Source organism: Chelmon rostratus, chromosome 2 (assembly GCF_017976325.1).
Source record: "Chelmon rostratus isolate fCheRos1 chromosome 2, fCheRos1.pri, whole genome shotgun sequence".
Classification (NCBI taxonomy): Eukaryota; Metazoa; Chordata; class Actinopteri; order Chaetodontiformes; family Chaetodontidae; genus Chelmon; species Chelmon rostratus.
In genome coordinates, this window is record NC_055659.1 from 15,395,500 (window position 1) to 15,419,019 (window position 23,520).

The 23,520-nt window shown below is 40.1% G+C and overlaps 2 protein-coding genes across 4 annotated transcripts; both read left to right on the forward strand.

The window, feature by feature from the left end:
• Positions 1–1,452: 1,452 nt before the first annotated feature.
• Positions 1,453–9,928, forward strand: eno1b (enolase 1b, (alpha)). Of its 2 annotated transcripts, none has more exons than XM_041946449.1 (12): positions 1,453–1,524; positions 3,405–3,499; positions 3,642–3,737; positions 4,347–4,405; positions 4,503–4,572; positions 5,004–5,137; positions 5,256–5,478; positions 5,844–6,041; positions 7,745–7,946; positions 8,056–8,164; positions 8,401–8,459; positions 9,280–9,928. In XM_041946449.1, exons 2-12 carry the CDS (start codon positions 3,415–3,417, stop codon positions 9,347–9,349), a joined length of 1,305 nt encoding a protein of 434 aa, XP_041802383.1. In that variant the 5' UTR covers positions 1,453–1,524; positions 3,405–3,414; the 3' UTR covers positions 9,350–9,928. The 2 variants fall into 2 exon arrangements, with proteins under 2 accessions (XP_041802383.1, XP_041802391.1); XM_041946457.1 differs by lacking the exon at positions 1,453–1,524 and adding an exon at positions 3,229–3,264.
• An 891-nt stretch (positions 9,929–10,819) lies between these two features.
• Positions 10,820–21,311, forward strand: rereb (arginine-glutamic acid dipeptide (RE) repeats b). 2 transcript variants are annotated; one of them, XM_041957425.1, is made up of 17 exons: positions 10,820–10,919; positions 11,861–11,909; positions 12,598–12,722; positions 13,059–13,158; positions 13,264–13,362; positions 13,800–13,880; positions 14,000–14,153; positions 14,284–14,370; positions 14,493–14,686; positions 14,929–15,090; positions 15,400–15,510; positions 15,692–16,824; positions 18,031–18,235; positions 18,320–19,022; positions 19,132–19,272; positions 19,385–19,559; positions 20,272–21,311. In XM_041957425.1, the coding sequence occupies exons 1-17, from the start codon at positions 10,894–10,896 to the stop codon at positions 20,303–20,305; spliced, it is 3,579 nt and encodes a 1,192-aa protein (XP_041813359.1). In that variant the 5' UTR covers positions 10,820–10,893; the 3' UTR covers positions 20,306–21,311. The 2 variants fall into 2 exon arrangements, with proteins under 2 accessions (XP_041813359.1, XP_041813367.1); XM_041957433.1 differs by having other exon boundaries at positions 14,932–15,090.
• Positions 21,312–23,520: the final 2,209 nt, after the last annotated feature.

Here is a 23,520-nt window from a genome sequence, read left to right on the forward strand (position 1 = left end):
TTTCTTCTTCATTGGTTGCCGCTCATCTCCTCTGCATGTAGTAGGAAGTCAGCAACAATCGACCGCCCTCTACTGACCAGCATGACATGTTTTAGTGGGAGCAGAGTAGCTTTTTGCCCATTGAAGTCAAACAGGTTGTGTATTATATAAAGTGGTGAAAAGTAACCACGTACATTTACATTTCAAGAAGTACTGTACTTAAGTACTATTTTGAGGTACTTGTTCTTTACTCGAGTATTTCCATTTTCTGCTACTTCTACTCCACTACAATTCAGAGGGAAATATTGTACTTTTTACTTCACTACATTCATTTATTATATTAATTTACTAGTTTGCATGTTCATATTAATAACATAAAATATGATCAACAAATAAATTCAGATTATTATCAGACCAGATTAGATCAGACTTTATTGATCCTTGCAGAGAAATAAAGTGCTGACATCCAGAGCTTTTTTTCTGATAGAAAAGATAATAACTAATGAAAGCTACCTTCTTCACTGGTTTTAAATAGAATAAGATAAGACAATCCTTTATGAAGCCTGCAGTCAGGAAATTTGCAGTGTTACAACAGCAAAGGAGATAGCAAAATGCATCAGTAAAAAAAAAAACACAAAAACAAGCACATGATAGATAAGTAAACAACATAATAAGTAAATCTGAGTAAAACAACCAATTTAACATTATTGCATGTGGGAAGTAGTGATAATGCACAATTTAGTATACACTGATTTTGCACAAGAGTGAATTTATCAGTTCCAGTATGTGTGGTCTACTAGGAGCAGTGTCGATTGTAAGGTCTGACATCAGCAGGAAGGAAGGACTTGCACACACCATAGGTTAAGCAGCAGAGACAAGACAGCTCCTTCAATGCTGTGCAGTGCTGTCAAGCTGTCCTGCATTGGGTGGAACATGTTCTCATCAGGGATCAAAAACTCAGATTTTCTGTATGATAACTGATGTCTTTCAACTTCCATGCACCCATGCCATGGGGCAATCTGTCAAAAAACGCAGCAAAGTGTTCTTAATTGGATTCACAGGTGGCTTATCAGTGAGGAATCAGGTTTCAGTCTCAAGTCCTATAGCTAAAGACATGTAGGAAGGTGTGAGAAAGTATTTAATGTGAGCCCCTGGGGTGAAGGTAGACAAACTGTGGTTAAGATTTATACAGTTACAATCATTAGACAACAGATACTGATCATAGCTGTAAGTACTATATGCTGTACTATATGAACTCTTGATTTTTGCCTCTCAGCAAAATATAGTCATAAATATCTTGATTCTTCCAAAAAAAAAAAAAGTGCTCCAGTTTACATGCACCGCAGGCAACATTTATCAGTAGTGATTATAGTGTTGATCAGGTGCAGTTCACATTGAAAACTATGGGGGCACCAACACACATGCAGTGCGTCAAGCGTGCCAGAAATGGATGAGGAGAAGGAGAAATTCTTCTTCGGTGCACTTCTACTTGTACATTAGTGTCTGTATTTCAGCACTTCAGCTTATCCAGCGATTTACCACCAGGTAGAGACACACATTTGCACTTTCTCCACCATTACTTAGAGGGATATTTCATTTGTTTGTTTTTCGTTAGGGTGTAATCTGTTGACAGACTCTTGTTCTTGTTTTACGTGTGACGTTAAGACGTTCTGAGTTCAGTTAGCAAGCTAATGTTGGCTTCAGTCGAACCAGTTAGCTAATGGTAAGGTGCAACTGTTTTTGCCAAGAAATGCATTTGATTATATATTATGTTCAGTTCTTAGCCTACTTGTTTCTGCTTCTGTATTAACTGTTAGGAGTCTAGTTTTGCAAGTATATATGCACTTATCTTTTTGGTGTTTAATTGCCCATTGTTATTGTCGATTTGTTTGTATCTAATTTCAACTACACTCAAGTTCTACCTGAACCCCAGGTTAACCAAAGGTTATAGTTCAAAGCCCTGCAAATGCCTGAATTGTTTTGTGACTTGATGGGCTTGAGACTTCATGACCTGCAGCTGACAGTATCCAGTTTGCAGTTTAATACAACAACCCTGCAATAAATCTTCCTCTCTGTAAAAATAATAACGAAGACTCGGCACTGACACACAGTTCATTACAGTGTAAGTGTAATTATACATTTTATTTATTTAAATTAAATTAAACTATTTAAATTAGTTAAATTTATTTTGTTTTATTTTCAACTGGGATTTTTGCACTGTGATTACCTGTGAATTTCAGTTCTGGGTTCAGCTCATCTTCAAACTGTTTGCCAAATATGGATGCACCGCCACGACCTGTAACGAGACCAAAGATCAGTCAACTACATATTTACTTTTAAGTAAAGTTACTCAATGAGACAATGTACAATTATGTATATGTCATGTTTTATTTAAGGAGGCAGGTGTTTCACCACTTAAGTGTCTTCACCTTGTGACCTTTAGTTCAAAGCCCTGCAAATGCCTGCATTGTTTTGTAACTTGGTGGGCTTGATTACCGATGATCATTCGTACAACAGGAATTCTCTGTCATCGTAGATTTGACTCAAATCTGTCTTTTTCATGTTGCTGAATTGGATCATTATTATTACAAATATTTAGCAGTGAGAGTATAGCAAGGGTGTGTGAAAATCATTATCATTATTGTTATCTCATCATTTTTAAACTTGTCTTTTGTTTTAATGTACATTTTCTTCCTACTGCCTTGTTCCTATCAAAATTCAAATTGCCCCTACTGAGTTCCATAACCAGCAACATTTGTCTTTGTCAACATTGTGTCGAAGATGACACTAATAGCTGAGGATGAGGCTCTGCAGTGTAATGCTGTAGAATAAGTGTGTGCATTTAGTTGGAATTGTAGTTTCCTTAATGTTCTTGACTCTGGTGTCCAACCCAGTCTTCAGGAAAAGTCATTGTGTTGGTTAGTTAACCTGCTTGTTTATCTGGCAGGCAACAGGAAGGGATTATTAGGGATATCATGTCATGCGGTCAATCGCAGAGGGACTCTGCTATGGCAGAAAATCTGTTGTAACCAAGGCAGTACCATGACTGTGCTAAAACTTTAATTCATATACATTTTACTGCACCAACACAGGCTAGTTGTAGCTTCGAGCTAAACCTTACTTTGAGAGATGCAGCACTTTCTGCATCCTTATTGCCATGTGATTAATCAGATGAGAAGGTCTAATCCAATTAGGATAGCAGCATGCCTATTAGCATGCCTAAGCTTGCAGCTAGGTCAGGATATTTTTGTGAGTAAGCTGCAAGGAGGAAAGAGAGTAAGAGAGGTATGCCTAAAAACAGACTTTTAGACACAGAGTTTAGTTTTTATTTGCATTATTCTTCTGCCACAAACCAGAGCTGTTACAGACTGCAGTGCATGTTTGTCCAGATAGTAACAAGTTCAACTTCTCTTTTTCATCTGAAGGTCCTTCACCATGTCCATTGTCAAGATCCACGCCCGAGAGATCTTTGATTCTCGTGGAAACCCCACCGTAGAGGTTGACCTTTACACCGACAAAGGTAGGCAACAGTGTGTGACTTATTAAAAAATGTACAAATGTATTGTCACTGTACCTCAGTAACAAAATGAATTTCATAATCTTTCGAGATTCTCATGTCACCACTCTTATGTCCTCTTTCTGCTCCCGTGTACATTTCACAGGCTTGTTCAGGGCAGCTGTACCAAGCGGTGCATCTACTGGAATCTATGAAGCCTTGGAGCTCAGGGACAAGGACAAGTCTCGCTACCTTGGGAAAGGTTTGTACTGCATGTTTATATTTCTTTTTATGGGAAAGAATTAGTGAAATGTCAGGTGTGGTTTTGATATTTACCATATTTACTACGATTTATAACCAAGCTTTACTGCCTTCACAGTTTGAAGCAGAATTCAGTTTCAAGGAAAATACTGTATTTTATACTATTCTCTTTTTCTTTCTTTGTGTAATTTTTATTCTGCGCTCTTTCTCTTCCCCTTTGCCAGATATGGAAGGGTTAGTGAGTTTCTGTTGCCTGTTCCTCTCAATTTTAACATTTGTGCATACAGATATGATATGATATGATATGATGCGCATGGTGAATTGTCAGTAAAGCATGCTCTCACTCCAGTGCTGATGTTTAGCTTATGGATTGATTGACTCAGAAATAAAGCTTTGTTAACATGTTGAAGAGTAAGAATAATTATGTTTCTTCATCAAAATCCAATAATTAAAAAAAAAACATTTATACCATTGCATGTCTCTCTGTATATGTATTTAAAAAATAAAAGTTGCATGTGTTTCTAAATCTGTGTCTTTATTATCGGCTTTACAAGATTTGCCCATGATGTTTTGAAAGAATAATCACTCTGATCTGTCTGATCTGTCGCAGGAGTCTTGCAGGCTGTAGAAAACATAAATTCAGTTATTGCACCTGCACTTGTTGGCCAAGTAAGAAGACATTTCTCGCTGTCTGTGTGTTTTCAAGTTGTTTTCAAGTTGTAGTGGCAATGTGAATGATTTCAACTTGTTCATCCCGTTCCCTCAGGATGTGTCTGTGGTTGAGCAAGAGAGAATTGACCAGATGATGATTGACCTGGATGGCACAGAGAACAAATGTGAGTGACGAATGACTTGTTAATCTATAACAACCATATGTAGTACATTGCAGTCTTAATGAGTGTCTGGAGTACGACACATTCCTGGTGAAGCAGCTGTTTTCGCTTTTTGGTTGCAGTTTTTTGCCTTCAGTCCAGTCTTTGAAAAGTGAAACTGAACTTGACCATTCAAGAGCTTTTCACTGTTTGGCTCTCAAAACGTTTTACTTTACTACTTTTACTATTTTTCTCCATGTTTAAGATCATTGTCCTGCTGCATTATGAAACATCTCTAGTGAAATGTGATGCATGTGCTTGAATCTGAGCTCTGTTCTACTACTGCAATCAGAAGTGACATTATTAATGAATCCTCAATAAATACTGAAACAGATTTCAAATGAAATATGATTTTGTTGTTGTTGTTTTTGATCATTTTCTTTTTTTCCAAACAGCCAAATTGGGAGCAAATGCCATCCTGGGTGTGTCCTTGGCTGTTTGCAAAGCTGGTGCAGCAGAGAAAGGTGTCCCCCTGTATCAACATATTGCTGACCTTGCAGGAAACCCTGAGGTCATCTTGCCCGTGCCGGTGAGGATCTGTGTGACAAATTACATCCATCAAATTCCTGGTATATTTTTTCAGTCGTCCCTCTTCAGTCCATTGTGAAGCCACAACTCTCACCTCTTCTCTCCTCAACCTCCACTAGGCCTTCAATGTGATCAACGGCGGCTCTCATGCAGGAAACAAGCTTGCCATGCAGGAGTTCATGATACTGCCTGCTGGCGCGAGCAGCTTCAAGGAGGCCATGCGCATCGGAGCCGAGGTCTACCACAATCTCAAAAATGTCATTAAGAAGAAATATGGTCAGGATGCCACCAATGTGGGCGATGAAGGAGGCTTTGCTCCAAACATCCTGGAGAACAAGGAAGGTATGTAAAGAGGAATGATTTTGGTTGAGCTGCTGATATATTAAGCTCTCTTAGAAGCATGAGATTAGCACAGTTTTCAGGTTTCTTTCCAAACAAAAAATGATCCAGCGTGGATAGTAATCGTGGTATTGATGTTTGTTATCTTGATTATGCAATAAATATGCACACAGCAAATTACAGACTCAAAAATTACAATAGTTTTAAAACACCATCTCTCTGACACAGTGTCAGTAAAATTGTATGTTTTCTATTTAATATTTGTTACAGGACTCGTCATTCTGTGGTGCTACATGCAACTTTAATGATGTACATCATGAGACATAAAACACTTTTTTCGTGTTCGTATTGATTGTTGAACTCTGCAGCTCTGGAGCTGATAAAGGAGGCCATCGCCAAAGCAGGATACACAGATGAGGTTGTGATCGGCATGGACGTGGCAGCGTCTGAATTCTACAGGGAGGGAAAGTACGACTTGGACTTCAAGTCTCCTGACAACCCAAGCCCATGCATCACTCCTGACGAGCTGGCTGATCTCTACAAGAGCTTTGTGAAGGATTATCCAGGTAACCTCCTGACACTTTGTCTTTTTACACATTTTTTAGCAGGCAGAGAGCAGGGCATACAATACAGTAGCCTTAAGAAGGGAAGGAATCTGATTTGTCTAAGTATATGGGGTACTTTTCCTTAGCTTTAATCTATTCATCCTCTAAGACAGACAAATTGATCTTCAACTCTGGTTTACAGCATCAAACGCCTGTTTTATCCTTGGAAATCTGTCAAGAACATTCACAGTTCAACTTCGTTACACGAACTTCATTTGAATCTTCAGATAGATAAAGCACACGACGTCTTGAGCTGCGGCTCTAGTTTTAAACGGATATGAAACAGAAAAGATAAATGGGAAAATGAGGTTGAAAGTCATCACCTTTTTGAAGGAAGTGAACTCTGATCAAGCTAAGTGTGGATTATGTCTCTTGACAGCACTGACAAAAACAGTTAATTCTAACAGGAGCTTAAAGTCACTTGAGTATTTGTCTTAATAATCTTCTCTGTTTGAACAAAAAAAAAACCAAAAACCTGCACCGTACAAAGATAAAGATAGCTCTCACAGACTGTTTTTCAAAAAAACATAAGTGGTCTTCATGTAAGTGTTTTGTGTTATTTATTATTATATCTTGTACAACAAAGTAGCCCAGTAATGGAACCTGCATTTAAATATAGTTTCCACAAGCTGTAATGACCATTTGTGACTGCCAGTGACTTAGAGATACACATGAATTAATTATTATGGGAGCCTTGTGGTATAGTTACTGTACACACAGGTATCGTTTACAATAGTGAATATTAATATTGTTGCTAATTTCCAGCACTTAATTTCACTTTTTTTAGCATGTTTGTACGTTTAAAAGGTGAACTTCATGGTCCATGATCCTTTTAGAAAGAAAGGATATTTTGGGTTCATCACATCTTAGTTTAGTTCCTATCAGTAATATAAACAATGTACTCACCAGTTTACCTGCTTGGATGTGGAATCTGATGAGAAAGACACATGACCAGTCAGATGATCAAACAGGCTTTAATCAAGATTCAAGATTCCTTCATTGTCATTGAGCATGACATGTCAATGAAATTTGCATTGCAACTCCCATGTTAGAAACAAGATAATAAGAAAGATAAGAAAGATTATAAAATAAAATTAAGATACTAGAATAAAATAAACCAACATGCAGTAAAAATATTCGTAAATGGAATAAAAAAAACAAACCCTGAGGTTAGGCAAAAGTATCTGGAACTCTAAAAGTTTTACCCAAACTGTCTGTTGTTTAGTTTATTGATTGATTTCCTGGTTCAGCTTTGACAAGCAGAAGTTGGAATAGTTGCACATACAGTTTTCCTGTGCAGTGAGGTATGTTACAGACATTTTGGGTGCACTTTCTTTCAGTTTTAGTAATCTGGCTAAGTTAACCCAGTCTAGTCATCTGATTGTCTTGTCGTTCATGGTTCTTGCTCTGTTGGACTACACTGTAGTGATGTTGTTGTGTCCCAGATCTAAATTACTATCGTGAGTGGAATGTTATTATAACTGATAGAAATCATGGAACAGAAACAGAAATATGATTTAATATTTTGAGAAGAAGCTGTGATTGGTTCCTTCAGGCTGTTTTGATTGAACAACAGCTGAACACCATCACAGATATTTCAGTTGAAATACTGATCAGCTGTTTTACTGCCCAGTGAGGAACGTTTGCATATTTTTCACTCACAGTGGTTTCCATCGAGGATCCCTTTGACCAGGATGACTGGGCGGCCTGGACAAACCTCACTGGAAGCACAGACATCCAGATTGTTGGAGACGATCTCACAGTGACCAACCCTAATCGCATCAGGAAGGCTGTGGAGGAGAAGGCCTGCAACTGTCTGCTGCTTAAAGTCAATCAGATCGGCTCGGTTACTGAGTCTTTGCGAGCGTATGTCAGCAGCGTATATAGACTAGTTGAATATTAGAATTTGTACCATACAGTGACCTGTAATGTCTAGACGTTGATGGTATCTCACTCCTCCTCCTCCTCCTCACAGGTGTAAGATGGCGCAGGAGAGCGGCTGGGGTGTGATGGTTAGCCATCGCTCTGGTGAAACTGAGGACACCTTCATAGCAGATTTGGTGGTCGGCTTGTGCACTGGACAGGTAAATTCAGATACTTCGAGCATTTTATTGTATGAGTGTGTCCTTTTATGCCAAAAGATTATAGATTTATCCCCACTTTCCATTTTCACATTGGGAAATTATTTCCACTTGAAAGAGGGGAAAGGCAGAATAAAAGACACCTAAAATTGTCAAAATCCAATATGAAATTTGTGAAATGGGAATCATAACGATGTGACTTGGACAAAGTTTTGATTGTTGTACACATTTTGTCACAGATCAAGACTGGAGCACCCTGTCGCTCCGAGCGTTTGGCCAAATACAATCAGATTCTGAGGTAAGTCTTACACAAACTGAGGAATTTTATCAGAATCGTATAATTTATATAGTATAAAATAAGACTTTGCATGTGTTATTCTCTAAACTGAAAGACTGCCAATACCTTTTCTACTAGACCACAACTGCTTACTTGTGCTGTATTGATTAAAGTGTTTAAAAACTCTTTGGGTTAGTGAATTAATCTGAGTTTGGAGAATTTCTATACATTTTAAACAGCACTGTCTCTAAACAGTCTGATCGATACATGCCTCGTTTCCGAAGAAGCTGGGACGCTGTATGAAACATAGATAAGACAGAATGTGGTAATTTGCTAATCACTTTTTGACATATAGTCAACTGAAAACAGTACAGAGATAATATATTTAATGTTTGACCTCAGCTTCATTGATTTTTGGAAATATCTGCTTATTCTGGATTTGATGCAGCAACATGTTTTAAACAAGTTGGGACAGGAGCAACAAAAGACTGGGAAAGATGTGGAACGCTCCAAAAACACCTGTTTGGATCATTCCACAGGTAAACAGGCTGATTGGTAACAGGTGATAGTATCATGATTGGGTATGAAAGGAGCATCCTGGAAAGGCTTAGTTGTTCACAAACAAGGATGGAGCGAGGGTCACCACTTTGTGATCACATGACTGTATAAAAGATGTTACTACATGGGCTCAGATACACTTCGTAAAACTGTTGTCGGTAAAAGAATTTCATTTGCAGATGATTATATTCTATTTACATTTTACACAGCGTCCCAACTTTATTGGAATCGGGTTCGTACAATAAAGAAAGAAAATTAACCAAACTTTTTTTTTTAACTGTAGAATTGAAGAGGAGCTGGGAGACAAGGCTTGTTTCGCTGGAAAAAACTTCAGAAATCCATTGATTGCGTAACTCGATGGAGCATTTACTTCACGTACAAATGGATTCACACACACAAATCCATGACAACACATTGGATAGTAATGGAAAACACATCAAAGCAATAATGGTTAATGTAGAACTACTCATAAACTAATGGTGGTAACAAATTTATAGAGAGAACATAATGTAGTGAATGGAAATGTGACATTTGACACATTTGTTCTTCTACTGTATTCTGTGCTCTTTGTTAATATGGAATAAAATAATAGCCCAGATTATAACTTGTATAATATTTGTTTAACAACACTGCACGCTGCACTTGGAGACACAGTTAATAAAAATGTTTCTTAGTGACAGAATCTAACATGATTGTTGGTCCCATGTTTCCTTTAATGTTGCTGTGTTGGTTTTAGGTGTATGTACAGTGTTAGCATGTTTTCTCGGGTTTCCCAGCTAAGAAAGTCTACTTTTCATTGGCATTTGACAACCAAGTAAGTAACAACTGGTAACCTGTTGGTCTGTAGATTAACAGTCTCATTAACAATTCAGGGAAAATTAGTTTTTGTCATTACATGTCTCTTTAAAGTCCTTAACAAAAGGTTTTAATTCCTTAATTATGACTTCGGATCTTTAATTGTACAATTTATTCAAACAAGAATACATTAAACTTTTTGAGCAGCAGGAAGATACTGATGTATTCCTCTGTATTTATTACAAATATAAGTGGTGAAGGAAGTATTCAGTTCCTTAAGTAAAAGTACAAATACCACACTGTAAATATACTACATTACAACTAACATTGTTGCATTGAAAATGTCACTTAATACTTAAGTATAAAGTACTAGTAGAAAAATGGCTCCAATGAGTACTATTAGATATGGGTTCATTTAATTATTGCAAGTTATGCATTAATGTAAAAGCAGTATTTTAGTGTTGCTGATTGAGCTGGAGCTCACTTTTAAGTACTTCGTATATGCAACTAATGATTTTTCACTATGGATTCACCCGCTCATTATTTTCTCAATTCGATTGATTATTTAGACCGTCAAAAATGTGAGTTACCCAACGTCCAAAGTCACAGTGTCTGTCAAAATGAATTAAAATAATAGTATAAAAATATGTATTGTCAGTATTAAACAGCAACCTACAAACCAATAGGACAAATCTGACGATGTGTTACAGCTCAGTTTCCTACACTAATGTTCTACATTAGAGTCGAACAGCAGAACGTAGGTTAATGTTATGGCTTACATAATAATGTTTAATAACCACAGTTATACACAACAGTATGAGGTGTTGTTTGATTCATGGACGCCCGATCAGCGGACCCAGTAGCTGCTGCTGCTGCTGCCGATCCGCGGCACATGCTCAGTTATACACCCAGACAACTTTGAAGGCTTAGCTGTGGCTGCTGAGGTCATTGCACTGGAAAACACACACACACACACACCGACTCCCCCCACTATACCGCCTCCATTTTGAATAGCCATGTAATAGGGGATTCGCATAGTTTGTGTGTGTATCGCCCACTGCGCTGCGTAGTGTCAACAAGCCACATCCAAACATCCTTCGACATGGACGACCTGTTCAGTCCGCGGAGGTAACTTGATTAACTTACCGCTTGCGTTTATATTTTAGTTACTGTGTATCCAGTGTGTCATTAAGTGTTTTGTGGCGTTACTTTGAGAGCCGTTTGTATGAAATAGTCGGAGTGTCAGTGGTCACGAAGTTCGTGTCTGGCTAACAAGCTAGCCAAATAACGGCGTAATGTTACTGTCTCGTTAGCAGCTAGCAGCTCCTGCCGACAAAACGGTTTTCTGCTCGCTTTATTGCAGCTAACAGCTATTTCTGCAGCTATTATGCTAAATAATATCAGTAAAGCAGATTAACCTCATGCATCACTGATTAATAAATCTGCTGTTATTCCCTTTGGTGTTGACGTGTATTGACACGGGTCGTTGTCGCTATATGTATGTATTTATATCAGCGACATGTTGTGCATGCTAACGTTGATGTTTATTATTGGTTGTATACTTTAGCTAACAGTTAGCCATGAGACGGAGTGAGCCAGCTGCTGTCAACCTGTTAGGATCTCTAAAGTGGCACACACTGTTCTCGTAATGGTGACCGTAAAAATTAGCAGCTCATGTATGATTGATTGACAGTCTTTCGCGGTAGCTAGCATCGGATTTCATTCATGTAATATAAGGAAACGTCGCAGGTCACAGCTGAGATTGGTTCACAGTGATGGAGGGGCGGGATGTTATTCACTGTGCAGTGGGAGGGAAGCTGCTCCGCAACAGCCAAGTTATACACTTACTGAGCCTACGTCTGTATTCGTACTGTACAGCGTTAATTACCCGCTAAGTAACCGTTTATATATGTGGTTAGCACACTGTCTTTAACTATGGGAATACAGTTGAATTTACTTGATCTGAAACACTTGAATGTATCCAGAGTGTAGACAGCAAATTATTTGATTGTTATTATTTCAAGCACATTATGAACATGGGATGTTGTATTTTTTTCATTTTATTTCAGGAGCCTGAACAGCACACAGGGCGAGATCAGAGTGGGACCAAGCCATCAGGTAGACCCTGTTACAACAAAAAACATTTTTTTTTAAATTTTAAGTGATTAATACTTTTCCATATAAAAAAGTTAAATTCATTATTTGTTTTTTTAGGGTAAAGAAAACTTCAGAATTTGTAAGAAGGCTAGGAGAGAAAAAATAGGCCTATATGTACCTATGTCCAAATTTCCCTATGTGGGATAACAGGGTTTACATTGACCTTGACCTTGACCTTAGTCTTCACAGTGTACTGTAGGTTCAAGTGGCCTATTAAGCTCATTATGAAAAACTGGTCAGACCTGTCTGTTCATTGTGCTGTATTATTTGCAGCATGAATGCTTCCCTGTCATAGGTGAAATGTATTCAAGTTTGGGCATCTGAAACAGATACGAGTAGGTGCTATTGTGAAACACCAGCAAAACATTTGATTATAATGAAATCCTTAATGCATTAGTTTGTTTAATTATCCACTGTAATAATACACATTCTGACAGTTGAATCACTCTTTAAAAAAATAGATGTTGTTCATATTTCTTTTAAGGGAAATTTTGTGAATTTTGCAATTGTAAAAAAGCGCCTGGATTTTTTTCCCCCTGAAATTGTACCTAATTAAACATAAATCATAGCAGGACATGTCTTTTTCTGTTCTTGGAAGCAGTCTAGTAAATGTTTGCTGGCTTTTATCTTTGCTTTGGTTACACTGAAGGCCAAACTTCCAGAGCTGCAGCCTCGGCCTGCTCCTGGTTTACAGACTCAGACAGAGAATGAGGAGCTGATGTGGACACCTGGGGTCAATGACTGTGACCTTCTCATGTACCTCAGAGCTGCCAGGTCAGTGTCTGCACTGCATTGCTGAAAATCACTTTAGATGAAATTTGTCATTCTTGAGTCTTGCTAGCGCCTTTGCAAAAGGGGAAAAATATTTTTTGAGGATGTCAAATCAGTATAATTTTACAATTAGGTCAGCCATGCAGCCATGCCTTTACTGAACAGCAAGACACAGATGCTATTTCATGCTTAACTAAATTGCCCTTACTATGTAACCTGACTGTGTTCTTTCTAGTGCTTTAACTGTAAAGAAATATCTTGTTGCTATCAACAAATAAGCTTAAACATGCATCGAAAAAGTGCTGATTTCACCTAATTGCACACATTTTTTTTCTCAAGGAGCATGGCGGCGTTTGCAGGTATGTGTGACGGTGGATCCACAGAGGATGGATGTTTAGCAGCATCCCGTGACGATACCACACTCAACGCACTCAACATGGTGAGGAGCACAACGGGAATCCTATGCATCAGTATCCGGTAAAGTCAAAGAATCAAAATATTGCATTGCAGATTCACAAACATCTCTGTTTTTCCTCAATTCTAGCTACATGCAAGTCATTATGATGCAGCAAAAGCTCTCCAGCGTCTGGTTAAGAAGCCTCTGCCGAAGCTCATTGAGAAATGCTGGTCGGAGGATGATGTGGTGAGACGCCTTTAGCTAGTAGCACAGCACTGAAGGTCAGTGCTGATAACTTGTTAGTCCTTAACAGTGTTTGTGCAATGAAATCCTCCGTGATGAAACGGATGCGAAGTGCTAACGTGTTTTAACTCTACTTCACATGCTCATCCCTCACATGTGACTGTAAATTAATCAGAAATTTTAGTCAGTTTAGTCGACTTTTTTCAAACAGCATCTGATATGATATAAGCCTGCAGTAAAATAGTGTTTTTGAACTGCTAACTTAGCTTAAAGTGCAGATCTGTCTAATACTTAATTGTAATAGTTATGTCAGATATGTGTCTGATAAACACTGCTATATATCCAGTGCTTGAAGTAAAAAAAAAAACCCAAAACTGCTGTTTCATAACTGTTTACAATTTAATTCCATCACCACCACCCTCTCTCTTTTTTCCCTACAGAAGCGCTTCATCAAAGGCCTGAGACAGTATGGAAAGAATTTCTTCAGAATCCGGAAAGACTTTCTGCCCAGCAAAAAGACTGTAATTGAACACTGTGTATATTCGTACAGAACAATTTGTAATGCGTGCAGTGATTCATGGTTGTTCGATTCGAAACATAACTTGGATTGTTCCTAAAAGTCCTGAATTGTCATCATCAGGGGGAGCTGATCACTTTCTATTACCACTGGAAGAAAACTCCTGAGGCTGCAGGAACAAGAGCTTATCGACAGCAACGCCGACAGCCCTCTTTGCGCAAAGCAAAAACTCGTTCCGCTGCAGCTCCCGTCAACACGCCATCACGGAATTATTCAGGTGAACAATCGTCATAAATCTGTTGCAATTTTCGTTTGCCAGTGAGTGCTGTTCATAGCTTTGTGGGCATGAAGTGTAGCATTCTTACGACTTGGACATTGAATCATTGAAGCTGATTTTTCCTTTGCAGTGGATGCAAGTTCTGCCAGCGAGGATGATCTTGATAGTGAAGACAGTGAACAGGAAATCAAGAGCTGCAGCCACTGTGGTGCAACAAGTGAGAACACGTTATTTATCTGTGATTCATGACAGGCAGACTTCAGTATTTTATGGCACCAATACTAATGTTTTGCGGATTGCTGTGAAAGTCTTTTCACATGAGAACATTTTCTTAAACAGGTTCCAAGGATTGGCACCAGGGGGGAAGAGACAACCCACTGCTGTGCACGACTTGTCGCACATACGAAAACAAACATGGATGTCTACCAGCAGCTCCAAAATCTGCAGGCGCTCCATTCATGTTTAAACCTGTTAAAGAGGAAGAAGAAGTGAACAGCAAGCATGGCATGAGGACACGACGAAGCAGAGCACCTGTAAGCCTGAGGCTGGAAGATCAGTCACGCATGTCTTTATTACTAGTAAAAAGAGCGTGTCTGCATAAATGTCATTTTATAGTCTAAATATCATGATCTATAACAGGAATCAGACTTTCCAGCTGTGTGGAATCTGGCAAATGTTTTTCACTTAATGGCAGTGAAATGATTTTGTACAATCGGGAGAAACGTCTTTCTTGCTTGTGTTTTACAAACATTAACTAAGGAATATTTTTTTAAAGCAGCTGTCATCTTTAAGAAGTGGCCACAGGAGGCTCACAGGCTCCCCCACCAGGGAGGATCAGCAGTCCAGTGGCCAGCCTTCCCTGAGTGGAGCAACTTCTAATTCTTTGAGATCATCTTCCACAGATCATAAGAATGAATCCACCAGGAAGACAAACAAGGTAAACACAATGTACAGTCCATGTCACATACATGTTGTACTTAATATTATCTTTTCAGACTAGCTGGGTTGTTTGCCTGTTATTGAGCTTGTGTACATTGATAAGGGAGCTGTTTAGTTGCAGTTATTTGCATATTTGGAAAGATGTTATTAGTAAAGAGGTTAACAGTGTGTCTCCATTTCACTGTGCTGCTACACAAACCACAGCAACTAAACTAATATCAACAGCCCCCATAACAACCACACAAAGACTACATCACCCTCTGTGAGTAACTAACACTGCTGTCTAAATATCACCTGGTGTCCACAGAAAATAAAAGAGGAGGTAACTTTGCCAAAGACAACGAAACGTGTACGAGAGAGTCCTGCTCAGGAATCTGACGAGCCTGAAAAAGTTACACCTAAAAGGCCGAAGACACAGGTGAGAGGGAACACTTAAAATGCTATCTGCATTAAAACTTCTCCAAAGGTGGCATTTGTGACATTCTGTGCAGCAGGGACAGTTAACACGCATCCTATGTAGCATAATCTAAATACAGAAAGCCATGCAATAATAATATTTTGCTAGATATTAATATGGTATAACGTCCTTGTTCCCTCAGGATGCACAGGGCTCCCGCTCAGAGGGAGAGGCTGAGGTAGAGGAGGAGAGCTCTTCAGAAAGCCGCAGTGCTCAGGACGATGGCAGCAGTGACACCAAAGACATCGATCAGGACAACCGCAGCTCCTCTCCCAGCATTCCCAGCCCTCAACAGGGCAACGAGAGCGACTCTGACTCGTCTGCTCAGCCGAACGGCGTCCCGTCAGAGCCCGTTGCTCCTCCTGCTGTGTTGGTTGACACACCAGTCCCACAGGCCCTCCCTTCTCAGGGCCCTCCCATCACTCCTCAGCCAACGCAAAGCACCCCCTCTGCTGACCAAGCTCGGAGCCCCCCTCCTCCTTCTCCAGACCCCCCTCAGCCAGCTGCTGGTCAGTCAGCTGCTGCAGCGGGCTCAAGCAGCAGACCACAGCCCGCCTCTCACTCTCTTCCCGGTCCACCACCTCTTCCGTCAGCACTGGGTCAGGACTCTCCTCTTTCTCCAGCATTTCAGATGCCACCTGCTCTCAACTCTGCACAGCCTCATGGCCTGTCACCTCAGGCCCCCCAGCGACCCCCACCCTTCTTTAGGGAGTCTCAGCTCCCCCAGCCTCCTCTTCCTGGCCCCCAAATCAAGCCTCCTCCCACCACTCCAATTCCACCTTCACACAAACAGATGCCACACCAGTCTGCTACACCTTTCCCTCAGATGCCCTCCAATCTCCCCCCTCCCCCTGCTCTAAAGCCCCTCAATTCTCTGCCCAACCAGCATCCTCCAGGTGCACCCCCTCCCCCTCTGCAGCTCATGCCACAGCCTTTGCCAATGCAGTCACTTCCTGCCCAACTTCCAGTGATTTCTCAGGTGCAGACCCACCCTGGAAAAAACGTGACTTCCTCTCACCCACCTGCTGCAGCCTCACACTCTCTCACCTCTGTAACATCTTCTGCTATTGGCCCTGTCCCGAGCCTCCAGCCGTCATTCCCGCCTGTCCCGCTGAGACCCTCGCTGGGAACAACAGCAGGTGGATCACAAATTCAGATTAAAGAAGAGCCACTGGATGAGATAGAAGAGATTGAGAGCCCGCCGTCTCCACCTCGGAGCCCCTCACCGGAGCCCACCGTCATCAACATGGCAAGCCATGCCAGCCAGTCTGCACGGTACGTCTGTCTGCATTCTTTCTTTACAAAAAAATCACTAAAAGAATCCAAAGTTTTTTATGCAGCTCGTAAAAACTAGAAGATTTTAACTATGTATTGTTGTAAAATCAGGCAGACCACAGTGAGCTTTTTTTTTTATTTTTCATTATTCTTGTAAGCAAAATTATCAGTTAGGGTCACTTAACAAGTTGATATGGTGAACTTGTTTCACATCTAGCAGATACAGAACAACACTATCATGCATTGTGAGTTTGGGTCCCCTTCACGAATCTAAGTCCAATAGTCACACTCCTTTTAGCTCTGGTTTGGTCTCCAGCACTTCTTGAGAAGCCTCCTAAACTTCCTTAGAGCTGAAATGGACTGTAGAGTCTGGTGATCTTTCTCAGCAGCTTTAACCTACAACCTCAAATCCAAAAACCGTTGCGTAAAATGTTCATTAAAACAGAAGGCAAAACCATCAAATTTGGAATATGCACATATTTACAAAAATCAGTGATGCTGATGAGGTAAAACATTAAATACATTGTCTCTGTACTGTTTTCAGTGGAGTATGTGTCAGAAAGGATTAGCAAACTATCACATTACGTTAATGTTTGACATAGCATCCTAATTTCCGAATCATGTTTGTAGTTATCGAAAACTCTTATTTGGAGATGAAAGTAAAAGTGAACTGATCCAAAATATCCATTAGAAGTGTCACTTGGTTTGTAAATTTGCTTGTGTGCATAACTACAGTTAGTATTGTTGGTCTAAGTTGTCTCTCTCTTAAAGCAGCAGGTGTGGATAATAATTTTAACGTTTGTTTTTGTTTTCAATTCCAAGAAGGTGGTTCACATAATGCAGTTAAACTGTGGACCTATTTAAAAGCTGTCTTATTGCTCATGTGGTTGCCACATTGGCTTCGAGGTAATTGATTCCCAGATCTCAGCAATAAAGTTAACGTCTGAAACGTCATTTTAACTGACAGGAACTGTGTCCAAAACTATAAATATAGGAACCAGGTTTAAGTAGCTTCATGTTTATAAAAATTTAAATAAAAGTCAGGGAGAAATGAACACTGTGTGACATTTTCATGGGCAGTATTCAGTAGATGTACGTCTCATTATGTCTAACATGTGTGATGCCAACAGCGCCTCATCCTTGTTGTTGTTTATGAATGAAGTTTATTAATCATACTCATTAATGCACATCTGTCATTTCTTTCAGGTTTATTAAACACTATGATCGTGGTTACAACTCCTGTGCGAGAACAGACCTGTTCTTCACTCCACTTTCATCCTCCAAGTTGGCCAAGAAAAGGGAGGAGGCTGTGGAAAAGTCCAGGAGGGAGGCTGAACTCAGTGCTCGGCAAGAACGCGAACGGGAGAAAGACAGAGAGAGGGAGAGAGAAAGGGAGGCTGACAGAAATGCTGTGAGTGTAACTTTCCGCTTTTTTCCCTTTGAAGCATCTTCTCTGTCACAAAACCGTTATCTCACACATTCTCTTTGCTTACAGAGAGCCTCCAGCTCCTCCCACGACAGTCGTATGAGTGAGGCTCAGATGACGGTTCAGAGCCACGGACGCCCCTCCTACGAGCCACCGCCCACCACTGTAGCCGCTGTTCCCCCCTACATTGGCCCAGATACTCCTGCCCTGCGCACTCTGAGTGAATATGCCCGACCCCATGTCATGTCCCCCACCAACCGCAACCACCCATTCTATGTGTCACTGGGCCCTGGCGACCCCTTGCTGGCGTACCACATGCCTGGCCTGTACAGCGCTGAACCCAGCCTCAGAGAGCGCGAGCTGAGGAACCTCCGAGAGAGGGAGCTCCGCGAGAGGATGAAGCCTGGCTTTGAGGTCAAGCCCCCAGACCTGGAAACTTTACACCCCTCGGCTAACCCCATGGAGCACTTTGCCAGACACGGGGCGATCGCTCTTCCCCACATACCAGGGCCTCCCCACCACTTCGCCCCCTTCCATCCCGGCCTGAACCATCTGGAGCGGGAGAGGATGGCGCTGGCTGCACCTCAGCTGCGCCCGGAGCTGACTTACGCTGAGCGGCTCACTGCGGAGCGGCTTCACGCAGAGAGGATGGCATCTGTGGCGACTGACCCCGCTGCCAGGCTGCAGATGCTCAATGTGACGCCGCATCATCACCAACACTCTCACATTCACTCGCACCTCCACCTGCACCAACAGGATCCACTCGGTCAAGGTGAGGTTGGAATTATTGACTGATTTTGAAAAGTTAACTAGTCAGCAGTAAAATATCCGCTGGTGTGAAGTTGACCTTCATTTACTGTATAATTTATTTCTTCATCCAGGTTCAAGCCCTCATCCTCTAGTGGACCCCCTGGCAACAGGACCACGTTTGGCCCGGTTCCCCTTCCCTGGTGGCCCAATCCCCAACCCTTTGCTCAGCGATCTTCCTCATGACCATGAAATGCTGCGCCACCCGCTGTTTGGTTCATAATCTTATTTTTTTTAACTCTTAACATACATCCCACATCTTGAGTCTTCTCTGAGTCCAGCTCCTCCAATTTTGTCTTCTTAATGTAATGTTTGTCTTTTCCATAGGAGCTGCATATCCACGAGAGCTTCAGGGCCCCATTCCCCAAATGTCTGCTGCTCACCAGCTGCAGGCCATGCATGCTCAGTCTGCAGAGCTGCAGAGGATGGCTATGGAGCAGCAGTGGCTGCATGGGCATCACCTGCATGGAGGCCCTCTGCCAAGTCAGGAAGATTATTACAGGTGAGGTTTTTTGATGTAGGGCTGAAACAATTACTTGAGGAACTAATTTGCATAATAAACATCTTAAATTCAAATTCTCAGCTCAGAGCTTTATGCACCATGGAATTATACAGCAGACCAGTACTCAGGCAGTAATTACTGTTGCACTAAGAGCACCACTGTGTATTGTACTCAAGTTGAAAATAGATATTATAATAGGTTCATACAAAGAAACCCATGATTTTTGTCTTCAAGAGACCTGACTTGCGTGTTGGTACGCTTTGGAGATTTTTAATGTACCGTTGTAGCGATATAAGCAGTGTTTTAACCATTTTGTTTCATTGTTTGGATGCACATACACCTAAGCATATAGGCAGAGCAAAAAAAAGAGAAAAGAAAAACTCAGTGATGGAAAAGCATCCCATGATTATTATTATCATAGCTATTCAGCTAAACAGGAACTTATAGCTTGTATACAGTTAAACTGTTTACTCTGATTGCTAGTGTGGTTACCACCAAGCAGTAAAATCTGGGCCTGAAAACTGAAGCCAACCTTGGCGTGTCAAAAACTGCACTTCTTCGATTGGCCACTTGAGGCGTGCCCCAGAAGCGTGTGAATTCTGCAGACCACTGTATTAGCATCATTCCACATTGCTCTGTTGAATTCATGTGAAATGTGTTTTTCAGCCAAGTGCTCCAAGTGTTTACTTACTCTTGTTTCTGTTTTTTAAAGCCGTCTGAAGAAAGAAGGTGACAAGCCATCTTGAGTCCCAGGTGGTGCATGCGCTACACCCTACACCCATACTGTACCCAATAGAATACTGTGTACTTTTGAGACTGTAAGAGAATATTTGTGTGTCCGTTTTTTGTTTTAATATATTTAGAAAAGCTCTTTATGTGCATTCCTTGTTCAGCACTTAATGGGACTGTCAAAGTCCGTCTGAGATTTTCATATCGCTTAAGACTTTATACTAGTTTTATTATCAAAATGATTAACTGTCTCACCCATTCATGTGAGATTTAAAGTGACAGATTTTCTCTAACAAACTGTAAAACGGTTTCATATGCAGTGATATGAATTTGCTAAAACACAGCTCTTACAAAGGATATGAAAACAGACTGACTTTGGTGTTCAGTTTAAATATCCCTATGGTTTCTAAAGGATTTCCTTGTACAGAATGACATTTAAATCAGTGTTTGAATGATTGTAATGACCTAGCATGACTCAGTCTTCATATTTCACCAAAGTAGAGTAGCAAGTTGCATTGTGGTGTTTAGACTTTGAAAGCTTAGTAGAGGTTGGTTTTACTCTCAAATCTGCTAAATATTTGTCTAAATCCTAAAGTTTTATATATCAAGATACCTTTTCACAGTATAACCGAAGCTTTTATTCGCTCATTTTTGAGATTGTAAATATTACACGTTCACAATATTCTATATGAATGAGTACTATTGATATAGCAGTAGATGTGAACACTTGACCCTTGATTCAGCACGATAGCAGTAAATCATAAGCTAAAACAGTATATGGTATTATAAGGTAAGATAATTACTTATTGGACCATAATCTGTCACTACAGACAGAACGTTTGATTAGAATAATGTATTTACATTGTTTTGATGAGAATAACTGAATTGGAGAGAAACTAAATCTTGAGCATTTTAATGGACTTTTTAAAAGAACAGCCTCTAAATTCAATATTTATGTGACATTATATGAAAGTGTATCCATTGCATATTTATTTCAATAAATATTTCTGCAATGACACGTTATTCTCTTTGCACTTGGACTTCCTCTGTTTGAAAGAGAAAACACACCTGTGGTAAGTGCATTCAATTGTCAGTTTATCAGGTACGCCTAGCTAAAACTAATGCCATCGAACACAACAGTTCCTTGGTACAGCCTGCCTTCATTAAGGTTATAATGGAAACGTATTAATTGCATTATGCAGAGAAATGTTGCTGTTATTTAGCCTATTTCTATTGAACATTAAAACCTTCATGAACAAATGTATTGCAGGACTGTTGTATTTGCATTAGTTTTAGCTAGGTGTACCTTATACACTGGCAACTCCATGTGTATGTACTGTGGGAAAACAACAGTGTAGTTCCTGCTGGTGCAGTTGTTTCCCACACCCATCAAAGTAGACAGAGAGAAGCGTGGGGTATTCATGGTTTTATTGCATTAAATCACTTACTGCACAAAATCTGTCATATATGTAAAATTATATGCACCCAGTCTTGTTTCACAAGGGATATGAAGTGTTCCAACAGCAATCATTTGTTGGTAGATCTTTACATGGAATAGATTTTAACAGTGGCAATAACAGATATGAACAGAACAACAGATATGTCAGTTTTATTGTTTTGCATAAGCAAATTCGTTATTCTTAAAGCTTACACATGGTCTGTTTTTGCACCACAGCAGATGCATTGGCCTTTTCACTACACAGTATGCTTGACCAGTGGTTCACAACGTGGGGGTCCTGAGATTAAATCTAAGGGGTCGTCTATTACTGGAGTAGGAAACAAAAAAAAAAAAAAAACTAAAAACTGCTGCACAGACTTTTCTTCAGACTTGTCTCTAACCTTTGCTTTTTCCTTGTGCAGTTTAAAACTGCATAGTTTTACCTTTTCAGGCCTATAGAAATAATTCTAATTAAATGTTCTAAACAAGGAAAATCACTCTGAAGTGCTCACAACTCATGCAGCCTGTGAAGAAAGCACAGCACTGTTTTAGACGATTACCCATCATACACAGCTCAAGCAGGCACCTACTGAGTCTCTTTCATACAACAAACATACTAACCAGCCTACAACATGACTTTCTTTCAGGTCTTCACCCCCTTTGTTATCCTTTACATAGACACTCTGTATAAACTTTCTATCTGTCCAAAAACTCTACAAGCTGCCATGACGACAGACAAAGCCACGTCTTAAGCACAACAGGACATTCAAAAAGACAAGATAAAAAGTGTGAACAGAATGGTCCATATATCAACATCGGTTCACCCAGAACATAAAATTTGAAGTCATGAAAAGTTTAAAATGCAGCTGAAATGTTCTCATGTTTGCAGAATGAGCCTGCTGACATGCTATGTTTTTATTATTATAAAAAAATCCCATAAAAAAACAAAACCAACAATGTCTAAGTCTGTCTCTCACTGCTTTCACGCTTCCTCCTTCATTCTGTCTGTGGCTCTCAACCCCAAGCCAATCCGTTCCTGTTAGAGACGTAAATCACGTCTTATATACGTGTATTAGGCTTTTGGTTAGACAAATAATACGTGTTATTGGGATCAGGTCATTGTTGGTTTGTGTCTTTTCATAGAAAACGAAAAACATACTGTCCAGACTTATCCTTTTACTAAAAGTGGACAACTAGCTTCAGGCTGAAAAGAACTTAAAGCATCAGTTTGCTGGACCCAGGTGAAAATGTTTGGAAAAGACTTCTCTTGCGCGAACATGTCAGGGATCATCCTGAGGAGGATTCTTTGTCTTCACATACTGCCGCAGGTACTGGATAGCCGATAGCGCGCTCACGTTTGCTAGCAGAGCTGAAAGATTTCAATAAAGGTTGCTTTGTAGAAGTGGATGACAGTTAGTAAAAAGCAAGTTAAACAGTGCACTCTAAGTTGAGTAGTTCAAAAGCCTGGAAACTTCATTAAAAATCTGAAGTATTTCTCAATCACATTTAATATCGTTGACTTAGTAAAGTTAGTCCATCCTTAGTTATTGATATCTGTGAAGATTCTCAGTCATCTGGGTTGTGATTATCCAATTAGAAATTAATCTAGGACAACTGGACTTGTCTTTAGATAACGTTTGGAGGACAACAACATATATATTTGGATAGGAAAGACAGAGTGAAGGAGGCTGTTTACGTCGAAGTAGAAACTATCCCTCAACAGAGGAGGTCAGCGACACCACTTATCCTCCACCATTTCCATTTCCCAGGAGATTTAACAACTATTCATAGTTG